The sequence below is a fragment of the Planococcus citri genome, chromosome 1, assembly GCF_950023065.1.
Source record: "Planococcus citri chromosome 1, ihPlaCitr1.1, whole genome shotgun sequence".
Taxonomy (NCBI): domain Eukaryota; kingdom Metazoa; phylum Arthropoda; class Insecta; order Hemiptera; family Pseudococcidae; genus Planococcus; species Planococcus citri.
The window spans coordinates 5711049-5733723 of record NC_088677.1 but is presented as its reverse complement, the minus strand read 5'-3'; the positions used below and the strand labels follow the sequence as shown (position 1 = coordinate 5733723).

The following is a 22675-nucleotide window of genomic DNA, read 5'->3' as shown; positions in this document are numbered from 1 at the left end:
GGCATTTGATAAAGCCTGGCATTATAAAATTCTCCAAAAATTACATTCCATTGGAATTAGAGGACATTTGGCCTACTTTATTCAGAATTTCTTAACTAACAGTACATACTTTTAAAGTGAGAGTTATAACAATACATACTCAGAATTTTTTGAAATTGAAAACTTGATCCTGTTTGCAGATGACACTACAGCACTAATTCCTATGAATATGGGAGTCTCAGTGCAGCAGGTTGTGGATGATTTGATAGTGTGGTTCAGAATAAATAAAATGAAATTAAATCTTGAGAAAACAAACCTAATATATTTTGGTCACAGCACACAAAATTTAAATTTGGCACTGCCTATTACTAGAGTTGAATGTCTAAAATTTTTGGGAGTATACATCAACTCCAGTCTAACTTGGACTGATCACATAGACTATCTAGCTGGAAAATTATCATCTATAAATTATCTTCTATGGCGATTAAAAGGTGTCACCAATGTGCAAACTTTAAAAATGGCATATTATGGATTGTTCCAGTCTAATATGGCATATGGCTTGGTGTTTTGGGGCGCTAATATCAGTCTTATGCAGAGAATTTTTGTAATACAAAAACGAGCAATTAGAATCATCTATCTAATGCAAGTCACAGAATCATGCAAGAACATCTGAGGAGCTGGATATCAAAACGCCGTAAGTCCATTTTGCAAAATTTTCAGAAATGAGGAAAAACTGTGGGGCGGTCGGGGGGAGTCGAAGGGGGTCAAATGTGGTATCAGAGGAAAGGGGAAGTCACCATGACCTCAAAACATGAAAGTGCCCAAATTTTTGAGAACCGGGGGGAACGTGGGAATGGGGAGAAAAAAAGTTACTGCGTTTTGATCTGAAAAAAGACAGTTACTGCGTTTTGATCTGAAACTTGCTACAAAAATCACGCACATTTTATATCAAAACGCAGTAAATACACCGTCACTCTCTTACTGAAATAAAAACACATGGGTAGAGAACCATTTTAATGATTATTATCTATTAAACAGTAAAAAAAAATATTCAAAATTAAAGCGCAGTTTGCCATAGTGAATGAGTCATGACACAACATTTTGTTTTCTATGTTCAGGCCAAGTCTGATTATGATTGAACAATATGTTGGAAATTTTTTAAAAGTCTGTAGTTTCATTACCAACAGTAACCACCTTCTGAAATCAATGTTTACCAACCTTAAAACACAAAAAACGCTAAAAATAGTGTAGTTACTGCGTTTTGAAGAAAAATTGCTGGTTTTTACTGCGTTTTGAAGTAAATCTCAACTTTGAGTGGGATTTTCGAGGTGAAGCATGGTAGATGGATTTACGACGATGGCTGCAATCGATTCCCCGTTGAATTTTACATAGGAAAACACTCTTATCTCAATTTTCATAAAAATGGACTTACGGCGTTTTGATATCCAGCTCCTCATCTTTCTTTCAAATGAAATTTTAACCTTACCCTGCTTATACATATTTCTGATAGCCCAAATTGTGGAGAAGGGCATAGTAAAATTGCATACCCCTCAACATAATCATTTATACTAGAAATAGCCAACAACTACATAGCACACAATTCAGGACTAAATTTTTACCAAGTTAGTAAGTATAGACTTCATGGCTGCAAAAATTTATAACAAACTTCCAAATGAAATCAAAGTTATCAATTGCACAAAATTATTTTCTAAAACTCTGAAAAATGGCTGCTAAAAAAAGCATTCTATAGATGAGTATATGGACGCTGTTACATAACTGAGTGCATTTGAAACTGATCTCTCAGTGACTTCTTGTATTTTCGATTTATCATCTCAAATAGTAATGATCATTTATACAGCATCATTGTTTCGTTTTAATTTTTTTTTTTTTGTGATCGATAATTTTGTGATGTAAATAATTCTAATAATCTTTTATAAGTGTACCAAATATCTCAATATTATATTTTTTCTGATCTATTGCAATTATGCTTTTTTGTTTTTTTGATTCTAATGCTTTATTGAAGACATTTATGTAAATGTATCTGTGCTATTCCTATAATGCTGTACATGGTGCATTCATTTAAATTTTCATATTATTCCATTTTATTATTCGTTTTTTTATATATCTTTGTTATTAAATAAGTCGACTTTGTAAATGCAGCAATGCTGCCTACTGCAGAAAATAAAGTTGATTTGATTTGATTTGATTTGAAAATGGAGTCCCCCAAGGTTCAGTTTTTAGCACGGTCTTATTTATACTTTTGATTAATGACATTTCCAATGTTGTTTCTAGACCCATTTCTCTGAAAATCTTTGCTGATGATATAAACATTTCCTTTCGTTCAAATAATATTCAACTAGCTCTTCAAGTAATCCAAAAAACCCTTGAAAAAATTGAATCATGGGCAGATTCTAATGGTCTAACCTTCTCTGAGTCAAAAACCAACTGTATACTTTTCACCAAAAAAAATGAGATTCCTCCAGATCTCATTCTCAACTTCAAAGACGCGCATTAGAATTCAAAACCACTACTAAATTTCTTGGCTTAACTATTGATAGAAAACTAAATTGGACTCCTCATTTTCTAAAAGTAAAATCAGATATCATGAAACGCCTAAATCTGTTGAAAATAATCAAAAACACCAAGTATAATCCATCTTGCATACTCCTACTTCACTTGTATAAATCTCTAATTCGCAATAAAATTGAGTATGGAAGCCCATGTTTTGCAAATATCTCAAATAAGACTTCTAACAGGTATCCTAAAAACAATTCAAAATTCAGCCCTAAGGATCTGTTTAGGAGCCCTCTATTCATCTCCAATAGATAGCCTTTATTGTGAAGCAGCAGAATTCCCCCCAGATTTTAGAAGAACTCTCATAACAAACAAATTCATCTCAAATGCATCCACCAACCCTTCCCATCCACTCCAAAACTCAATTAACCCACCCAACCCCCAACATTTTGATCCTATAGAAGGACCCATTTCTAATTTCATCACAATGTTGAATGATCTTCAAATCAATCCTAAAACGCTCATCCAACAACCAATATCATATTCCCCTTGGCTCCTCTCAGGCCTCCTCAAGTCAATACACAACTTATTAACATCCCAAAAAATAGCCACTCTCCACTTGTAATAAAACAAAACTATCTTGAACTCTTTATCAGAATACAAAAATTCAATCTCTGCTTTACAGATGGATCAAAAATACCAACACTTCATTCAGGGTACGCCTACTCTATTAATGATAAAATTTCACATTTCAAAATCCATAACTGCTCTTCAATCTACACTGCCGAACTCGCAGCTACGTATTTTCCACTGCCTCTGTGATATATTCACTTATGAATCAGAAAATAAGCGTTTCTTAATTCAGAGTGATTCCCTCAGCTCACTAACTGCTATCCAAAATCTATTTTCTGACCACCCCCTCATTCAAAATATCCATAAAACTCTTATTTGATTTACAAAATTCAAACTTCTCCATCCAGTTTATGTATGTACCCAGCCATGTTGGAATCACAGGAAATGAAATTGTAGATAAAAATGCAGAATCCGCCACTACTCTTTCTCCTCTCACATTTATCGCAGCTGACGACCTTAAATCTATCTTCACCCAAAACACTCTTAAGAAATGGCAAAACTTTTGGTCCCTCCAAACATCAAACAAGCACCACAAAAAAACTACTCAGCCTTGGAAAAACCTATCTCAACTAAATAGACTTGAAGAAATCATTATAACCAGATTGAGAATTGGCCACACAAAAATCACCCACAATCACCTCTATGAAAAGGCCCCAAAACTCACATGCCAGTTCTGCACGTCAGAACTTATATCCGTCCAACACTTACTATTTCGTTGTCCCTCCTTACATCAGCACAGACTATTCCTACAAATAGATGAAAGATCCCTATTCATACCAGACGACCCTTCCGAAATTAAAAAATTCTTAGACCTAATTAAAAACCTTGACCTTAACAACTCGATTTAAATCTCACACGACGGGTGTAATAATCAAGTAATTACAAACACCCCCCACCCCCCCAAAAGAAGTATTATGTGTTCAATTTTTGATCGTATATAGTCGATCGTCCTTCAGGCAAAAATTTTCATAGTGTTCTGCTCAGGGGCGGGTGGGAGGGGGGGTGTCGTCGTGAGGAAAGGCACATTTCGATTCTCGTATTCTACATACATACAAAGAATACTACGTCTAAAAGTTCAATGAAAATTTTCTCATTATAAATGCGGGCGAGAAGTACGAGATGAAAAACTTGTAAAACCAAGAGTTTTTAAAGATGTTGATAAATTGTGGAAATGAATTCGATTTAAAATTTTCATTCGAGCGAATTGTTAAATCTGTGTCGTCGCGGAATACTGCGGGAAGAATTTTTTCACGAAAAATTGTCTGAAAATCTGAAGGATTTATCACTCGTCGTCGTCGTCGGTATGCAATACTCGATAAATTTTCAAAGTTGGCCGTAAATTTTAATGCATTTTTATAGAAATATATCGAAAAGTTTTGATAATATTTGTCAAAAGCTGTAAAGTAAAGTGTAAAATCCAGAACATACCGCGAATATTTTTGCATGAAAAGATATCGCCGACGTAAATTTTTTACCGCGAAACCATTTTCAAGCTTTGTAAAGAACAAAAAAACGTAGCGAAATGGAAAAAATTGTTCAGCCTTGAAAATTTTCGTGTTTCTGTTTGATAATATTATTTGTGCTTTTATAGTTCGTTTAAAATTCTAAGGTTTGTGTTCCTCGTTCTTTTACGAAATTTTACAGAATTTTGTTTTCAGCTTGGCTGATGAAAAAAGTCCTTGTAAGAAGTTGATATTTCTTTTTCAAGATTTCTTCGCAATTTTTGGGTACCGGAAATGAATTTTTTTGTGATATTTCAAGTTGTAAAATTTTATCGAGATTTGAAAGGTAACCACTCGAGGTAAACCCCTTCAATTTAGGTGGAAATGTGATTTTTTGGAATGAACGTGGTACGAAAAATTATTCAAATCGTTCGCGAATGATTCACTGAAAAAGTGAAAAACAAGTAAATAAATCGATTCAAACGCGAATGATTCACCAAAAAATTATTCAATTCGTTCGCGAATGGTTCACCAAAAATGAATCAACTCGTTCACGAATGGTTCACCAAAAATGATTCAATTCGTTTGTGAATGATTCACCAAAAAATTATACAATTCGTTCGCGAATGATTCACTGACAAATTATTCAATTTGTTCGTGAATGGTTCACCAAAAATGATTCAATTTGTTTGCGAATGATTCACCAAAATTATGCAATTAGTTCGCGAATGATTCACTGACAAATTATTCAATTCGTTCGTGAATGGTTCACCAAAAATGAATTAATTCGTTCGTGAATGGTTCACCAAAAATGATTTAATTTATTCGCGAATGTAACACCAAAAATAATTCAATTCGTTCGCGAATGATTCACTGAATAAGTAAAAATCAAGTTAATGAATCGATTCGTCCGCGAATGATTCACCAAAAATGATTCAGTTCGTTCGCGATTGATTCACCCAAAATGATTCAATTCTTTTGTGAATTATTCACCAAAAATGATTCAGTTCATTCGCGAATGATTCATTCAACAATTATTCAATTCGTTCATGAATGGTTCACCAAAAATGATTCAATTTGTTCCCGAATGATTCACCAAAAATTATTCAATTCGTTCGCGAATGATTCACCCAAAATGATTCAATTCGTTTGTGAATGGTTCACCAAAAATGATTCAATTTGTTCCCGAATGTTTCACCAAAAATTATTCAATTCGTTCGCGAATGATTCACCCAAAATGATTCAATTCGTTTGTGAATGATTCACCAAAAATGATTCAATTCGTTCGCGAATGATTTACTAAAAAATTTTTCAATTCGTTCGTGAATGGTTCACCAAAAATGATTCAATTTGTTCCCGAATGATTCACCAAAAATTATTCAATTCGTTCGCGAATGATTCACCCAAAATGATTCAATTCGTTTGTGAATGGTTCACCAAAAATGATTCAATTTGTTCCCGAATGTTTCACCAAAAATGATTCAATTCGTTCGCGACTGATTCGCCAAAAATGATTCAATTTGTTTACGAATGATTCACTAAGGAATAATTCAATTCGTTCGCGAACAATTTGCCAAAAAATGATTCAATTCGTTCGCGAATGATTCACAAAAAATTATTCAGATCGTTTGCGAATGATTCACAAAAAATTATTCAATTCGTTCACGAATGATTCACCAAAAATGATTCAATTTGTTCACGAGTGATTCGCCAAAAATGATTCAATTTGTTCGCGAATAACTCACTAAGAAATCATTCAATTCGTTTGCGAACGATTTGCCAAAAAATATTTCAATTCGTTCACGAATGATTCACCAAAAATGATACAATTTGTTCGTGAATGACTCACTAAGAAATGATTCAATTCGTTCGCGAACGATTTGCCAAAAAATGTTTAAATTCGTTTGCGAATGATTCACCAAGAAATAATTCAATTCGTTCGCGAACGATCCACCAAAAAATGATTCAATTCGTTCGCGAATGATTCGCTGAAAATTAAGTAAATGAATCGATTAGTTCGCGAATTATTCATAAATAATTATTCACTTCGTTCACGAATGGTTCGCTAAAAAATCATTCAAATCGTTCCCGAATGATTCACCAAAAACGATTCAATTCGTTCACGAATCATTCACAAAAAATGATACAATTTGTTCGTGAATGACTCACTAAGAAATGATTCAATTCGTTTGAGAATGATTCACCAAAAATGATTCAATTTGTTCGCGAATGATTCACCAAAAATTATTCAAATCGTTCGCGAATGATTCACCCAAAATTGTTCAATTTGTTCGCAAATGATTTACTGAAAAAGTGAAAATCAAGTGAATGAATCGTTTCGTTCGCAAATGATTCACCAAAAATGATTCAATTTATTCCCGAATGATTCACTGAAAAAGTGAAAATCAAGTAAATGAATCGGTTCGTTCGCGAGTGATTCACTAAAAATGATTCAATTCATTCGTTAATGGTTCATTAAACAATTATTCAAATCTTTCGCGTGTGATTCACTAAAAAGTATTCAATTTGCTCCCGAATGACTCACCAAAAATGATTGAATTCGTTCGCGAATGATTCACTGAAAATTATTCTGTTCGTTTGCGAATGATTCACCAAAAATGATTCGATTCGTTCGTGAATGGTATGCTAGAAAATTAATCAAATCGTTTGCGAATGATTTACTAAAAAATTATTCAATTCGTTCGCGAATGATTCACAATAAATTATTCAATTCGTTCGCGAATGATTCGCTGAAAATTGAATACTTCGTTTTCGAATGATTCATCTAGAGATCAATCAGTTTGATCAATCACCAATTGGTTGTGAATGATTCGATTCACTCTGCTTGAGCTTTGAAAACAGATCAATTCCTATATGGTACAATGGTTCCATAAAAGCTGAATCAATCGTAAATTAATTGATCCGTTTGCGAAGGATTCGCCTCGAAATCAATCAATTCATTTTCACTAATCGTTCGTAAATGATTTGATTCGAATGTAAACGGATCAATTTGCTATACAAATGTTTCAAAAAAAGCGAATCAGTTCGTTCGTAAAAGATTTTTATTTGAAGATAACTCGGTCTTCACACGCATTTGTCTGAGTGTTTTTTGGTTGAGGGGGGGGGGGGTTGGCTCTGAAAATAAAGGTTTGGGAATAAGCTTCTTTCTTACACGTTCCTACATTTTGTTGCAAATTCTAGATGACTCACAAAATTTTGAAATTTATAGTCAGCGACAGAATAGAAAAACAAATCATTAGGAAATTCGAAGTGCCAATGAAATTCCTATTGTCGTACACCGGACTATTACACAGGTCAATTCATCCTCTTCAAACAACCGAATGAACTTCACCAATCTACAATTTCGTACCTTGTGTAGGTATCTCGATCAAGCTCTTCTGGCCTAATTTTTACACCTTTTCTCTGCACCAAGTACACAGTACGAGGGGATGAAAACGTAAAAATTCCATTAGCCTTAAAATAAGTAAGTTCTTTATCATCCCACGCTCCGTGTTCGGTGAAAAAAAAAAATATCGTACACTTATCTTTTTTTTTACGAAAAAGGAACGAAAACGAAAAAAAAAAAAAGATGAAATAAATTCCGATGAAACTCGAACCGAAAGATAAACGAGAAGAGAGAATCATTTTACAAAACCATCCCTTACACAATCTCTCAAGTTATCTACTCGTAAGAACTGTCCGACACGCTCGTAGGAAGTATTCAAACAGGCTTAATTTTGGCAAACTCCTTACTTCCAGAAAAATATTACAAACAGTAGGTATTTTTTACTCGAACAGAGAAAAAGAAATAACCCACACACACACATGTTCTTAGACTCGTGACCAATACGTGGAGAATAATTTTTCGCAGCTTCTCACTCCTCAGTCATAGTACTCGAACCATATTGGCCCGTTTTTGAAATATGTACGATACATGGGGGCGATATATTTCACCATACTTCATTAGTCGTTGCTCGTTCGTCTTGAAATACAAAAATATTCCAATAACAATCAGTCATCGACTCGAGAGCAGCTAAGTTTCATGCCAGGGCTAGGGCAAGGGGGCCCAGAGAAGGGAAGCTTATCGCGACAGAATTTATTGCCACGTCGCGTAAAAATGGGCTATACAGCGAACGATCCGAAAGCATTATCTTAGCAATGAAGTTTTACCAAGGAAATTAGAGCTTACAAAGTTTACCTTTTTTCTTTTCTTTGTTGTTTCTTCTTGCGGAAAACTCTTTTAACTCGAAGAAGTAAAAAGGCGGCTTTATCAATGGTTAATCCCGGAGAGGACGACATAGTCGAATCTTTTCTGTCTTCTTTATCCATATATGGATATCGTATATTCTGAAACACGAAAACAAAAAAAAATAATCAAGAAATTATCAAAAGGAACGCTAAAAACAACATTTAAGATTATGATATCGAATAAAAAAAAACCAAACGTACACACGTCTTCGTTCGTCAATATAATTACACTAAACTTGCATAAGTACAAATACCTCGTGCGATATTTGAAACGCTAAAAACAAAAGCAAAAGAAAAAAAAAGCAGCTACGTAATTGGTCATCCCACGCGATTCCGTCATTTATTGTTTCTGCGGGCTCGTAGCCGCTTATAGAGTCGTTTTATTATAACTTATATTATATGAAAGAGAAAAACAACACGCCAAAAAATTCATTTTACCCAATACGACTAACTATTTCACCCTTTTAGACATTAAACGCTATTTCTAGACACATTTTATACTACGTTTCATTTCAAACCGACTAACTTAAATAAAAGATAAGAAAACAGTTTCGCGTTTTTTTCCTCGTGGACTTCTCTTCTTCTCTTCGTCTAGAGCTAACAGGCGCATACAGCATAATACACCTTCTCTCTTTTTTTCTCGACTCTTTTTCACAATTATCATTATACCGCGTGTGATCGTTTTCGTACACCGAAAAAAAAAAGAAAAAAAAGGCACACAATTTATAACGACAATGCCGTTAGCATCGTTTCAAATTTTAGTTAGGACTTGAAATACGAGTAAGTAGGGTACGTGGGTAAGTTATAAGTAGGTACTTGGAAGGAACTGAATAAATGGCACATAATGGTATGGTAAATTGGTAAATAGGAACTCGAGGTGAGTGCACTCTTGTGTTTTTTTAGGGAAAAAATTACGAAAAATTTTCACATTTTGTTTCGAGCTTTCTGAAGTACCTACCTAAAAGATGGTTTAAAAAATTTAAGAATTTTTTTCGGAAACTTTCAAGTCTCAAAAGACATGGAAAACGGTTATCGAGGAAAGCATTAAAAAGAGTTCCTGCAGAAATTTAAAAAAAAGCTGAATGCCTTGAATATAAAAGCATGTTCTGAAGCTCATCAAAATTTAGCAGCTTAGATTGGTTCATCAGAGAAATATGGCGGACAGTATGGCTGACTGTATAGATGAGGGGCTGATTAGAGAGCAGGCTGGATTTAGACCAGGAAAATCAAGCACTGGCCAGGGCCAGATATTACATCTAACACAGCACATTGAAGATGGCTTTAAAAAGAAGAAAGTCACTGGAGTAGTGTTTGTCGACCTCACAGCAGCTTTTGACACAGTGTGCCACTGACTACTCCAGTATAAGGTATACCAACTCACAAAGGATTTTAAATTCACACAGATAGTCACTATGTTGATGAAAGACCGAAGATTCTACATATGTTACACTCAATGGTAAAAACAGCACCTGCCCACGTAGCACAAGCGATGCCAAAGTTGATGGAAAAGATGAGATCTCTAATCCGCCACTTGTCGACTCAACATTTGTTGACACCAATGTCAATAAATAATGTCGAGTGAGAAGTTGATATCAAAATGGACTGTCGTCAACCTTCATTTTTTGTCTCAACAAGGTCTCGAAATTGGTGTCATTTTCTTTGAGTCTAAAAGAAGCAAATTTTGATTGAAAATGTGCAAAATGTGCCCAAAACTCTTTTTTTGATTCAAGTAAAATTATTCTTAAAAATATTTCACCCCAAAAAAAATTTTTGAAAGAAGAAAATTTGCCCTGGGTTGGGATTGAACCTAGGTTTCCACTCACTTCTGTCTCGTTCTCTAACCACTAGACCAATGTCGCTGTTGAGTGGAGAGGCCTTAAAGGAATGTTCAGTCCATCTTATTCTGGACTTGGAAAATTTTTCTTATTGTATTGTCGACTCAGACATCGACAAATGAATCGGTAACACTTCAAAATTTCTAAAAATATTTTATAGATCTTGTAATCAACATCAACTTCCTCATTAATATTAACCCTTAAACACCCAAGCAAATCCTAAGATGTTATGAAAAAATGCTTTCAATTTCCTGAATAAGATCATCACAAGTATCACTTTTACTCATAGTTCACCCCCCAGCCCTTTGAAGCCATCTCGATAATGATAGACTTATTTATTTGATTATTGTCCAAAATCGAGGAAGCAAAAAACCCGATTGGGTCAATCTTGGAACTGAATGATATAGTTTCATTAGATGCAATGAATGAATGAAAGCATAATTCCAAAGAACACCTCACCCCTTTTTGGGGGGCAAACATTGATAAAAGTTGGGATAAAATACAGGGACCCATGCCCCATTTTTGGATGAACATATTGATGGTTGAGCGTTGAGCTTTCACAAAATGAAATCAAGAAAGGTGTGTGCAGGGTGGACCAGAGCGTTTTTTCACAAATTTGATACGCTTGTCTCGATAAAAACCTGAAAAAACAGAGCATAAAATACTCAGTGTACATAATACGGAAATATTCTCAAGTAGGCTTGAAATGACAGAAACAAGAATTGAAAGGAACACAAATGCTCTTAATGGCACATAAGTTCAGAAAATCTGCAATCCATCCATCAAATCTGTTTATCACACCATGGATATTCTTTCTCGATATTTGTCACCAAATAGTTACATCCCACAAAGGTTAGCAGTACGAGTGTTTTTCTACAGAAATATATTGAAATAGATTTATCTATCACTTTGAAAAGCTTTACACTGTCAAATTGCAGCTGTCTCTGGCATTTCATAATAATGAAGCATTCATGAAGATGTCACTATCCCTCCTTGATCATACATAGTGTAGTTCTACATAATGAAAATTGCATGAGCAGAAGCCGTTGTTTGCAGTCATGAGATTGTGTCTAGCTTATGACTACTGGATTCAGGGGATCTGAGATTCAGTAAAAAGATTTCAACTGCTGTTCAACCACAACTCTGAACTTTTGAATGTTTTGAGAAATTCCTGCTGAAGTCAATATTCTTTCTCGATATTTGTCAACAAATAGTTACATCCCGCACAGCCCGCACAGGTTAGTGGTACGATTGTTTTTCTGCAGAAGTATTGAAATAGGCTTATCTACCACATTGAAAAGCTTTACACTAGAGTTGGACGAGTACCCGGATCCGCGATTCTTACCCGGGTCTGAAAATTATCCGGTTCCAACCCAGGTAGTAAAATTTTCAAAAGATGACGCCATTTTGAGTAGTTCAAATAAATTCTGCTAGGATCTCTATATAAAAATGAAATTTTTTCATCAGTTTGATTTGGCAACGTCGCATTTTTCATTGTTTTCCACTACCCGGTTCCGTACCTGGGTAGCCGATTCCTTTCCGGGTTCAACCCGGAAAATCGGCAATCCGGGTACCCATTGAACTCTGCTTTAGCGCCTCTTGTGGATAAGATTGCAAGTTGTTAGTGTTGTGATATCATGATAGCTCAATTATTCAATCAATCAATTCAATTATTGTGACATTAAATATCGTCGGCATCCTTGCTTCATTGTCTGTTTGAACATCTTTGTAAGTAAGCTCCCTTAGAATTTGCTCTCTGCCTTTCTTATATTTGGGACAGTGGTTAATCAGGTGTATGATGGTAATTGGCACTCCACAAGGGTCACATTGTTCCAGTTGCTTGTCTTAATCTATTTAGCACTACTTCTTCTCTCCTACTTTTCCTGTATGGTGTAACCCTTGAATCAGAACAGAGTCTCGCTTGCTGCACTTGATATTTTATGGCATTTGTGTGTTCCTGATCTATGTGAGTGAAGATTAATCAGCAGAGCTCTGCAACAACAGCCAATAGGGTGATAAGTAGGTAGTATACTTTTCTTCCAGTGGAGAGTAAAACATTTTGTAGAAATTGGGATGGCTTGGAGAATTTTTAACTTTCAGGTACCACTTTAACATTTAAGCTGATCTATCCTCTGTGATAGAGGAAGTAAGTATTCCAGTCTCTTCAAATAGCGTGGTTATTGGGCTGGTACAAAAAGCTCCTGAGCAGAGTCAAAGTGCTTGATTTTGCACTGAGTTTAGTTTTTGAAATTCAGTCTTAGATGCAGTATTATACGTATATTAATGATCCATAATCAAAGATAGATTGCACATGACTAGAAGAAATAAGTAGCATGGAATTTCTATGCATACAAAGAACAAAAAAAAAAAAACGAAGGAACAAATTTTTTTTAGATTTTAGCAAAATGGATCAAGAAAAGAAACTTTTTTTTACAATCCTCAAAAATAAAACACTTTTGCAATTTCATAAACCAATAATACTTAATTGAAAGTCTTTAAAAAAATCTGAAAATTTTTGTAATTTTGGTAAAATGAAAAAACAAGATTTTTGCGATGTTGATAAGTTAGCTAGTATATTATTACAAATAAAATCCAAGATTTTGTGCAATTTTAGAAAAAGAGCATTGTGATATTGGCGAAAAAAATAATTTTTTGCAATTCTAGCAAGAAAGCAAGACCTCTAGCAATCTTGGCAAATGGAAAAATTTGCAGCAATTGCAGCAAAAAAATAGAAGAGTATCTAGCAATCTTATGAACTTAACAAGAAGCAACATTTTTTGCAATTGATTTTAGCAAACGATTGCAATTTAGTAATAAAATCTAGATTCATGCAAATTCTACACGAAAAATTACAGAAACAAAATATTTCAAAAAATTTTAGTAAACAATGCCAGCTTAGAAAGAAAAAATTTGGAAATTTTCTCAATGTTAGAGGGGAGAGAGCAAAATTTTTGCCAAGTTGCCTAAATGAGTGTGCAATATTTCGACAAAAAAAGCAAGACTTGGCAAACAACAAGATTTTGTGCAATTTTGGTTTTTAAAAAAGCAACGTTTTTGGACTTCCAGCTAGAAAGCAAGACTTTTTGCAATCTTGGCAAACAGCAAGATCTCGAATTTTGGCAAAAAAGCAAAATTTCTTGCAACCTTGGAGAGAATCGAGATTTTTTTGAAATTTTAGCCACTTCAAACTTGGCAGAAATCTGCCATTTTTTGCATCGAGAATTTCACAATTTTAGCGAGAAACCATTTCTTGCACGTTTGCAAAAAAAGCAAGATTTTCGCAATTTTAGAAAAAAAGCAAGACTTTTTTAAAATCTTAGCAAGAATAAAATGTTTTGAAATTTTAGCAAGAAGCAAGATTTTTAGCAGTTTATTCTACATAGCAAACGATTGCAATTCAGAAGAAAAAAAGCATACAAGCAGAATTTTGTGCTATTTTGGCAATTTTTGTAAAAAAGCAATATTGCTCGAATTTTGAAGTCAACTGCTGGCGAATTAAAGTCATTTTGGATCCTCCAGCGACTTTTAGAAAATTCCTGGAGCCTCCAGTACATTTTAGAAATTTGAAATTTTCACAAAACTTCATTGAATGCATTTGGAAATCCAAAATTCACGCTGTCAAATCGACTGCTAGTAAGTTCAAGTCATTTCGGATCTTTCAGCGAATGTTTGAAAATTCCTGGAGCCTCCAGTAGATTTTCGAAACGTGAAATTTCCCACAAAATTTCATGAAATACAGTTGGAAATCCGAAATTCACGCTGTCTAGTCGACTGCTGGCGATTTTAAGTTATTTTGGATCCTCCAGCGACTGTTTGAAAATTCCTGGAGCCTCCAGTAGATTTTTGAAACTATAAATTTCCACAAAATTTCATCAAATGGAGTTGGACATCTGAAATTCACGCTGTCAAACCGACTGCAGGCGATTTCAATTCATTTTGGATCCTCCAGTGACTTTTTTAAAACCCCTGGAGCCTCCAGTAGATTTTTGAAACTTGAAATTTCCACAAAACTTCATAAAAAATGGAGTTAACTCTGCAAACTAATTTTAATACGCTATGAAGTCGACTGCAGGTAAATTTCAAGTCGTATTGGAGCCTCCAGCTACTTTATTTTGAAAATTGCTGGAGCCTCCAGCAGATTTTTATTTTCTGTAAATTTCCATAAAATTTTATCAAACTGAGCTGGAAATCCGAAATTTGCCCAGCAAGGTGCGCGCTAAAGTTGATTCGAATAGATTTTGTGGTATTTTTTGAAACCAAACAATATGCAGAAAGTAACGTTTTTTTTTTTGCAATTCAACAAAATCTATTTTTCTGGGGTAAAAATACATAGGTAAGTTTTGCAATGTTGGCAAAATAAGCAAATTTTTAGCAATCTTGACGAAATGCAAGATTCTTTGAAATTTTAGCTAGAGAGCAATTATTTTTCGTAATTTTGACAAAATGCAAGATTTTTGACAATTTTATGACAAACATGCACGATTTTATGCAATTTCGGCAGGTTTATTACTATATGAGCACTTGCAACGTCTCTCTAGCAATTTTACCAAAAAAATAAAATTTCTTGCTATCCCAATGAAAAGGCAAGATTTCTTTCGCAATTTAAGCAAAAAAAAAGCAGTACCTACTTTCCAAAACAAAACAACATTGAATTTTTGGCACGTTTCGTAATAAAGCAGCACTTTTGGTAATTTTTTGGGGAAAAAAGTAATACTTTTAATATGTTTTGTAATGATGTAGAAAATTTTGACAATTTTGAATGGGAACAGGACTTTGGCACAAGTTTGGCCATAAAACAAAACTATACTCGAATATAGCCCAATAAATAATCTAGAATTTCGTTCAACGAAACTTTGTGAAATGAAATTTTTTTCAATCACTCGTTTTGGGGGAAAAAACTTGGTAAGTATACTAGTATAGTATATATTTCAAGCATATCTAATGTATTACGGTACACGAGTAGTAACAATAAAATTCTATTTCACAACGAATAAGTCAATCACCCTGAAAATTTAACCTTACCGCTTAATTTAAATCGTTCTAGTTAATCACTTTTCAAATAGGAAGCATTATTTGGTCTCGTAAAATTAATTAGACTATAATTAGATCTCAAGCTATAAAAATGAGTATTTCTGAGAAATATTCGATCACTTCGCTTTCAATTTAGTATACCTACTTATTGGTGATACGAAGCATTCGCATTCGAAGCAGTCAAACAATAAAATGTCTCGTTTTGCGAAATTTTTCGTTTACGTTGTGTTAATTTTGCCTTATGTACTCATATTTGTAACTTGGGTAGATGCAGAATGTTGCCCTCCTCTGTGCGACCTCGTGCCCGCGTTTTTGAATATTGGTCCTCCTACAGGGACATGCGGCGACTGCAGTAAAAGTACTCCTTATTGCGGACGTGGAAAATGCGACAGACATGGATGCGATTGTAAAGGTGGCTGTCGTAGAGGAAGGTGCGATAACTGTGGTCATGCACCAAAAAGATAAGAAAAAGAAGTAGAAGAAGAAAACACAATAAAAATCATGATGGTAAACTTAGCCTGTATTGCCCCCAGGGGAACCATTATGGCAGACTTCATCTCAAACAGAATCAAAGTATGGGTCTCTGTTTTCTTCTGAAATAGGTACTCAAGTATCAGGTCTTCGAGCCCTTTTATTTTACCTATTCTGTTACCTAATTTTAATATTACATTTATTTGCGATTTTAAAAATTCAATATGATAAGTATGGATAACGTAACTTTAATTCAAATCGATTGTATGTACAACTCGATCCCATTTTAAAATACATATACAATGAAAATAAATAATCAAACCGAATCGATAAACATTTAATGGCAGCACGAATTTCAACTTTTTCTAATAATTCATCACGCTCCAGTGCTTGTATCGCACAACTTGTACAACAATTTTTCCAACATAAACGCGTCGTATTTTCAGCTACGAGTAGGTAGGTAGGTAGGTAGGTACTAAACGAGTATAACTTTTAAAATCGTACCTACATAATCCACCATTCTAATTAAGTAGCCCTTTTTTCATGCTAATTATTTTCTTCGAAGGATTAATAGGAACCAAGGTGGTAATTATAAAATTATGTAGGCTCGGTATCTGTTTCTCCATCTCGAAATAAAGGACCGTGTTACGTGTTTTAAGAGCAGGTTTTTAACAAATCAATATTGTAGCTCACTGAAACGTATAAAATCACGTGGAATTAGGATTTAAGATTAGGTATAGCATGAAAAATGCGGGTATTAATTTTTTGAAAATGAATTTAATTTTTAATAAAATGCTCAATATAGTAAAAAACTATATCACGTTTGTGCCTCGAAGACTTGAAAATTCTTATAATATTACCTATTACGATTTAGATTCATGAAAATAATAATGGGTAAGAAATTATCCTAAGTATGATCATTAAAAGTGATTGGCATGGTGGCGTCCCTAAATGGAGGAGAAATACAGGTAGGTATGCGAATAAAAGTCAAATAGGTGAATTTCCTCGAATAATGAAACATTTTTTAAAAAAAGTTTTAATGATAAATTACAACATAGGTAGTTAGGTACTGCGTGCATTAAAACTTTAAAAACTTTCGAAAAAATTCCATTCGCACGCAATGTTTCTGACACCTGATATGTGTCCCTCATGATCAAACAGGTGCCCACAAGTAAGAATACAGCTACGTAGGTAGGTAGCTTAGGTAGTAAAAAATATTGATCATTGAATGTTTAGGTTTTCAACGTATACAGCTACGTTTTCTACCTGAAAATAAAATGATTTATTAATACCAGTCATTCTACATTAACTTATAAAAAAAGGTAGATAGAGACGAGCAATGAAATTTTAAATGTTTTAATTTGGTCGAAGCAGATTAATCTTTGCATGGCGGGAAATTTAAAATAACGAATAAGTAATTACTCGTAATACAATTTTGAAAAAGACGTTGTTTAATTTGGACCTTGAAAATCGTTCAAAATGGAAATCTTCGAAATAAATTAGGAGAGAAGTTCTGAAGCTCTCAGAAAATTTTTAAAAGTTGAAATTTCCATAAAATTTCACTCAACCAAATTGGAAAGCTGAAATTTACTGTATACTCTATGGTTTCAAAATGCTGAGTCAATTCGAGGTGGTTTCAAGTTGTTCTAAAGCCTCTAGCCATATTTTGGAAATTTGACTGATTACACGCTATTTTCCCAAAATTTTAATTTTAGTAACTGAAGGTGGACATAAACACAAGCCATCGATACCTAGCTCTTTGTAGTTGATTCTAAGTCTGTTTTTTGAAGGAGTACGATGACTGGATTTCTGGTCTTTATAATCGTTATTTGGCTTGCCACTTTGTTGCTGACGATTAGTTTGATTATATCTTAATTTCAATCTGGAACGATGTTGATTTGACTGGAGTTTATTTACATTCTCAGGTTTCGGAGCTGGACTATTCGTTGAAATTTGTTTTGAATCATTCTTAGATGCTTCTAGCGCAATCGCTTTTTTGATAATCGCATCGAATGCTTGGTCTGATGACTGGAGTAATTGTTATCGAATATAATTATCATGCAGACCTCGAATGAATTGAGCTCGAAGATAAATATCCGAAATCGAAACTTTACACTCACAAGGTGACGTAAATTGCAATCATGTAATTCACTGCGTAACGAAGCAACATATTCGCTGATGGACTGGTTTTTGTTTTGATATTTTGATAGAAACTGGTGTTGAGCCACTAGAACATTACGAGCTGGTGCTAGATGGCAATTAAGTAATTCGATTAATTCAGTGTACTTGAGTGATTCGACAGCTTTCGGAGATGCGAGAGAAGCTATCATAGTAAAATATTTTGCGCCGATCGAATCGAGTAGTAGCTTCGCGAAATTGCTATCATCTTCTTTGATTTTAAAACCCTTTCTGGTTGCATAATTTTCGAAGCGCTGTTTGTAGTGGGTGAATGACTCGGATTTTTTGTTGAAATTCTCAAAACTGGTAATGAATACACCTGATGGTAACATGGGCACCTCCGGATGCACTGGTTTTAGGTTGATTTGCAAGAACACTTTGCAGCATCTCTTTGAAACTGGATTCTTGGCGCTTGAGAATCGCCTCAAGTTGATCGGCACTAATTGCAGCCATGAAGTGCACGTTTTAACGAAGATGTGGCACAAAGATAACAAATATTTTGAACTGTTCACGTAACATTTTGATTCGAATTAACTACGTGACAATTACGTTTGATTACACATTTTGAAAGTTTGATTTGAAAATTCAAACTTGAACTTGAATAAAAAACGATCATTCGAACAAAACATTGATTACTTTCCGAAAAATTACATTTTTAATCCTCGTCACCACTGTAGGAACTCAAACACGCTTGTATAACACATACGTTTATTCATGATTATGTACAATGATAGAATAATATACTCGAGTATAAATCGATGGTGTTGTGGAAGAAGGGCCAAACTGTTTTTTCCACGATTTTTTTCGCTCAGGGGAACAGTGCTATAACAGCCAGAGTTGGACAGATAAAAAGGGCCAAACTGTTTCAGAGCCAAGCTGCATCATTCAGTTTAGCTGTGACAGTTTGGCCCTTTTTATCTGTCCAACTCTGGCTGTTATAGCACTGTTCCTCTGAGCGAAAAAAATCTTGGAAAAAACAGTTTGGCCCTTCTTCCACAACACCATCGAAATGGTAACTAAGTTGCTACGTGCGTAGAGATAACAATCAAATAGGTGGGGGTATTGACGGATACTACAATAATGCATGGATATTCGAATTCAGCACCAACTTCAAGATTATTACAAATCGACATATCAAGCCAAATTATTATTTAAAAAAAACAAAAAAAAAAATGTTTTTTCTATACAACTGGGCAGAAGTGGGAGGAGGGGGTCACCGAGTGGCCATCTCCAAAAAGTAAGGTAGGTATACTTTTGAACTTATAACACCCTTGAAACCCTAACAAACGGTGGTCCAAACATTAGGTGTTATTTTTTTTCTCAATTTCAACCCTGTTCGGGACACTGAGCAAGGGAGGAGGGGAAATGGAGTGCTGAGAGGGACTCAATCGAGAAAAACAGGCAAATATTTGAAGTCGGCACGTTTGAAATAGTATCAATCGATATGCCACTTCCATTGAGACAATTTTTTTTTGAATTTCGATCGAAATTCTGAATCCTGGATTCCTGATAAGGCTGATACCACCTTGGGCCTCTCTCTATGGGAATTTGTTATTGGAACACAGATTAGGACATTTTTCAAACTTTTAAATGATTGTTTTCAGCTATTTAAATTCATCATAGAAAAATGAACTTTCACAGTGAAAGGTCTAAAACCTCGGTAGTCGGTACCCAAAAATACAAAAATTTCAGGAGCTCGAATTGGTTTTTCGATTTTTGGCAAATTTTAAAAAATTAAAGATGAACTATTTTCGGCAATTTTTTTCAATGCATGCTTATTTGGTAAAAGTGATATGAATTAGTCCCGAAATCAACATCAACTCTCCTGAACCAAATTTCCCCATTCTGGAGCCTTCAGCAAGGTTTTCGATTTCTCCTGAATTTTAAAATCTCTGTAGAAGGCGTGAAAATCAATTTGGATGGCTGAAAATTGAGTTGTAGCTTATTCTAGACCTGTCTAAAGGGTTTATCCACATTTGAGCCAATTTTTAGGGGAATACTTCGACTACCTGTGTTTTTTTTTTTTTTGACCAGAATGTTTATAGGAAAGGAATAAATTCAAAAAAAAATCCAAGTTCGGCTGGAGAAATTTTTAAAATTCTGGAGGAATCGAAAATCGTGCTGGAAGCTCAAGAAATGATGAAATTGGGTTTGAGGAAGTTTATATCAATTTTAGGACTAATTTCCGTAGAGTTTTGAGTCATTTCGGATCCTCCAGCAGCGACTTTCTGTACATTCTTGGAACCACTAGTAGATTTTCGAAACTTGATATTTCCACAAAATTTTTCCATACTTCATCAAATGCAGTTGGAATTTGGAAAGTCGAAATTCATTCCGTAGACTAATTTCAATACGCTATGAAGTCGGCTGCAGGTAGATTTCGAGTCGTTTTGGAACCTCCAGCGACTTTTGGAAATAACTGGAGCCTCCAGCAGATTTTTCAAAGCTTGAAATTTCCATAAAATTTTATCAAACGGAGCTGGAAATCTAAAATTCACTCTGCACTCCGATTTCAACACGTTGTCGAGTCGATTGCAGGTGGGTTCAAGTCAATTTGGTGCTTCCAGCGACTTTTTTCCTGTTTTTCGAAAAATGCCACAGAATCTAGATCCGAATCAACTTTAGCACGTACTTTGCAGGGCGAATTTTGGTTTTCCAGCTGTTTGGTAAAAATTTATGGAAATTTAGAGCAACTAAAAATCCGATGGAGGCTCCAGTACTTTCCAAAAAGTAGCTGGAGTCTCCAATACGACTTGAAATCTACCAGCAATCGACTTCATCGTATATTAATATTAGTTTGCAGAGTGAGTTTCGGCTTCATAACTCTACTTGATGGGATTTTAAAGAAATTTCAAGTTTAAAAAGTCTACTGGAGGCTCCAGGAATTTTCAAAAAGTCACTGGAGGATCCAAAATGACTTGAAATTGCCAGCAGTCGACTTGACAGCCTGAATTTCGGATTTCCAGCTCCATTTGATGAAATTTTGTGGAAATTTCAAGTTTCAAAAATCTACTGGAGGCTCCAGGAATTTTCAAAAAGTCGCTGGAGGATACAAAATGACTTGAAATTGCCAGCAGTCGATCTGACAGCATGAATTTCGGATTTCGAATTGCATTTGATGAAATTTTGTGGAAATTTCAAGTTTCAAAAACCTACTGGAGGCTCCAGCAATTTTCAAAAAGTCGCTGGAGGATCCAACATGACTTGAACTCGCCAGCAGTCAATTTGATATCGTGAAATTCGAATTTTCAAATACATTTCGTGAAATTTTGAGGAAATTTAAAATTTCAAAAATCTCCTGGGTGCTCCAAAAATTTTCGTGAAGTCGTTGTAGGATCCAAAATGACTTTTACTCGTCAGTAGTCTAGTTGACAGCGTGAATTTTGGACCTTCAACTCCATTTGATGAACTTTTGTGGAAATTTAAAGTTTCAAAAATCTACTGGAGGCTCCAGCAATTTTCAAAAAGTCGCTGGAGGATCCATAATGACTTGAACTCACCAGCAGTTGACTTTACAGCGTAAATTTCGTACTTTCAACCCCATTTGATAAAATTTTGTGGAAATTTCAAGTTTAAAAAGTCTACTGGAGGCTCCAGGAATTTCCAAAAAGTCCCTGGAGGATCCAAAATGACTTGAAATCGCCAGCAGTCGACTTGACAGCGTGAATTTCGGATTTCCAGCCCCATTTGATGAAAATTGTGGAGATTTCAAGTTTCAAAAATCTACTGGAGGCTCCAGGAATTTTCAAAAAGTTGCTGAAGGATCCAAAATGACTTCCAATTTCCAGCAGTCAATTTGCCAGCGTAAATTTCGGATTTCCAGCTTCATTTGATGAAATTTTGTGTAAATTTCAAATTTTAAAAATCTACTGGAGGCTCCAGGAATTTTCAAAAAGTCGCTGGAGGATCCAAAATGACTTGAAATCGCCAGCAGCCGATTTAACAGGGTGAATTTCGTATTTCCAGCTCCGTTTGATGACATTTTAGGGAAATTTCAAGTTTCAAAAATCTACTGGAGGCTCCAGCAATTTTCACAAAATCGCTGGAGGCTCCAGAACGACTTGAAATTCACCAGGCAGTCGACTTTATAGCGTATTGAAATTACTTTACAAAATGAATTTTGGTTTCATAACTCCACTTGATGAAATTTTGAGGAAATTTCCAATTTCAAAAATCTCCTGGAAGCTCCAGGAATTTTTGAGAAGTCGCTGGAGAATCCATAATGACTTGAATTCGCCGACAGTCGATTTGAAAGCGTGAATTTAAGATTTCCAACTCAATTTGCTGACATTTTGTGGAAATTTCAAGTTTTAAAAATGTACTGCAGGCTCCAAAAATTTTCGA

The 22675-nt window shown here is 34.7% G+C and overlaps 1 protein-coding gene across 2 annotated transcripts in view; it reads right to left on the bottom strand.

Annotated features, from left to right (window-relative positions):
* wake (wide awake) overlaps positions 1–22675 on the bottom strand; it is a 492350-nt gene that overhangs the window by 436976 nt on the left and 32699 nt on the right. For both annotated transcript variants that reach the window (XM_065364759.1, XM_065364768.1), the window contains exon 2: positions 8767–8915. In XM_065364759.1, the coding sequence (XP_065220831.1) occupies positions 8767–8897 (131 nt within the window). In that variant the 5' untranslated portion in view covers positions 8898–8915. The remainder of the gene's footprint in view (positions 1–8766; positions 8916–22675) is intronic.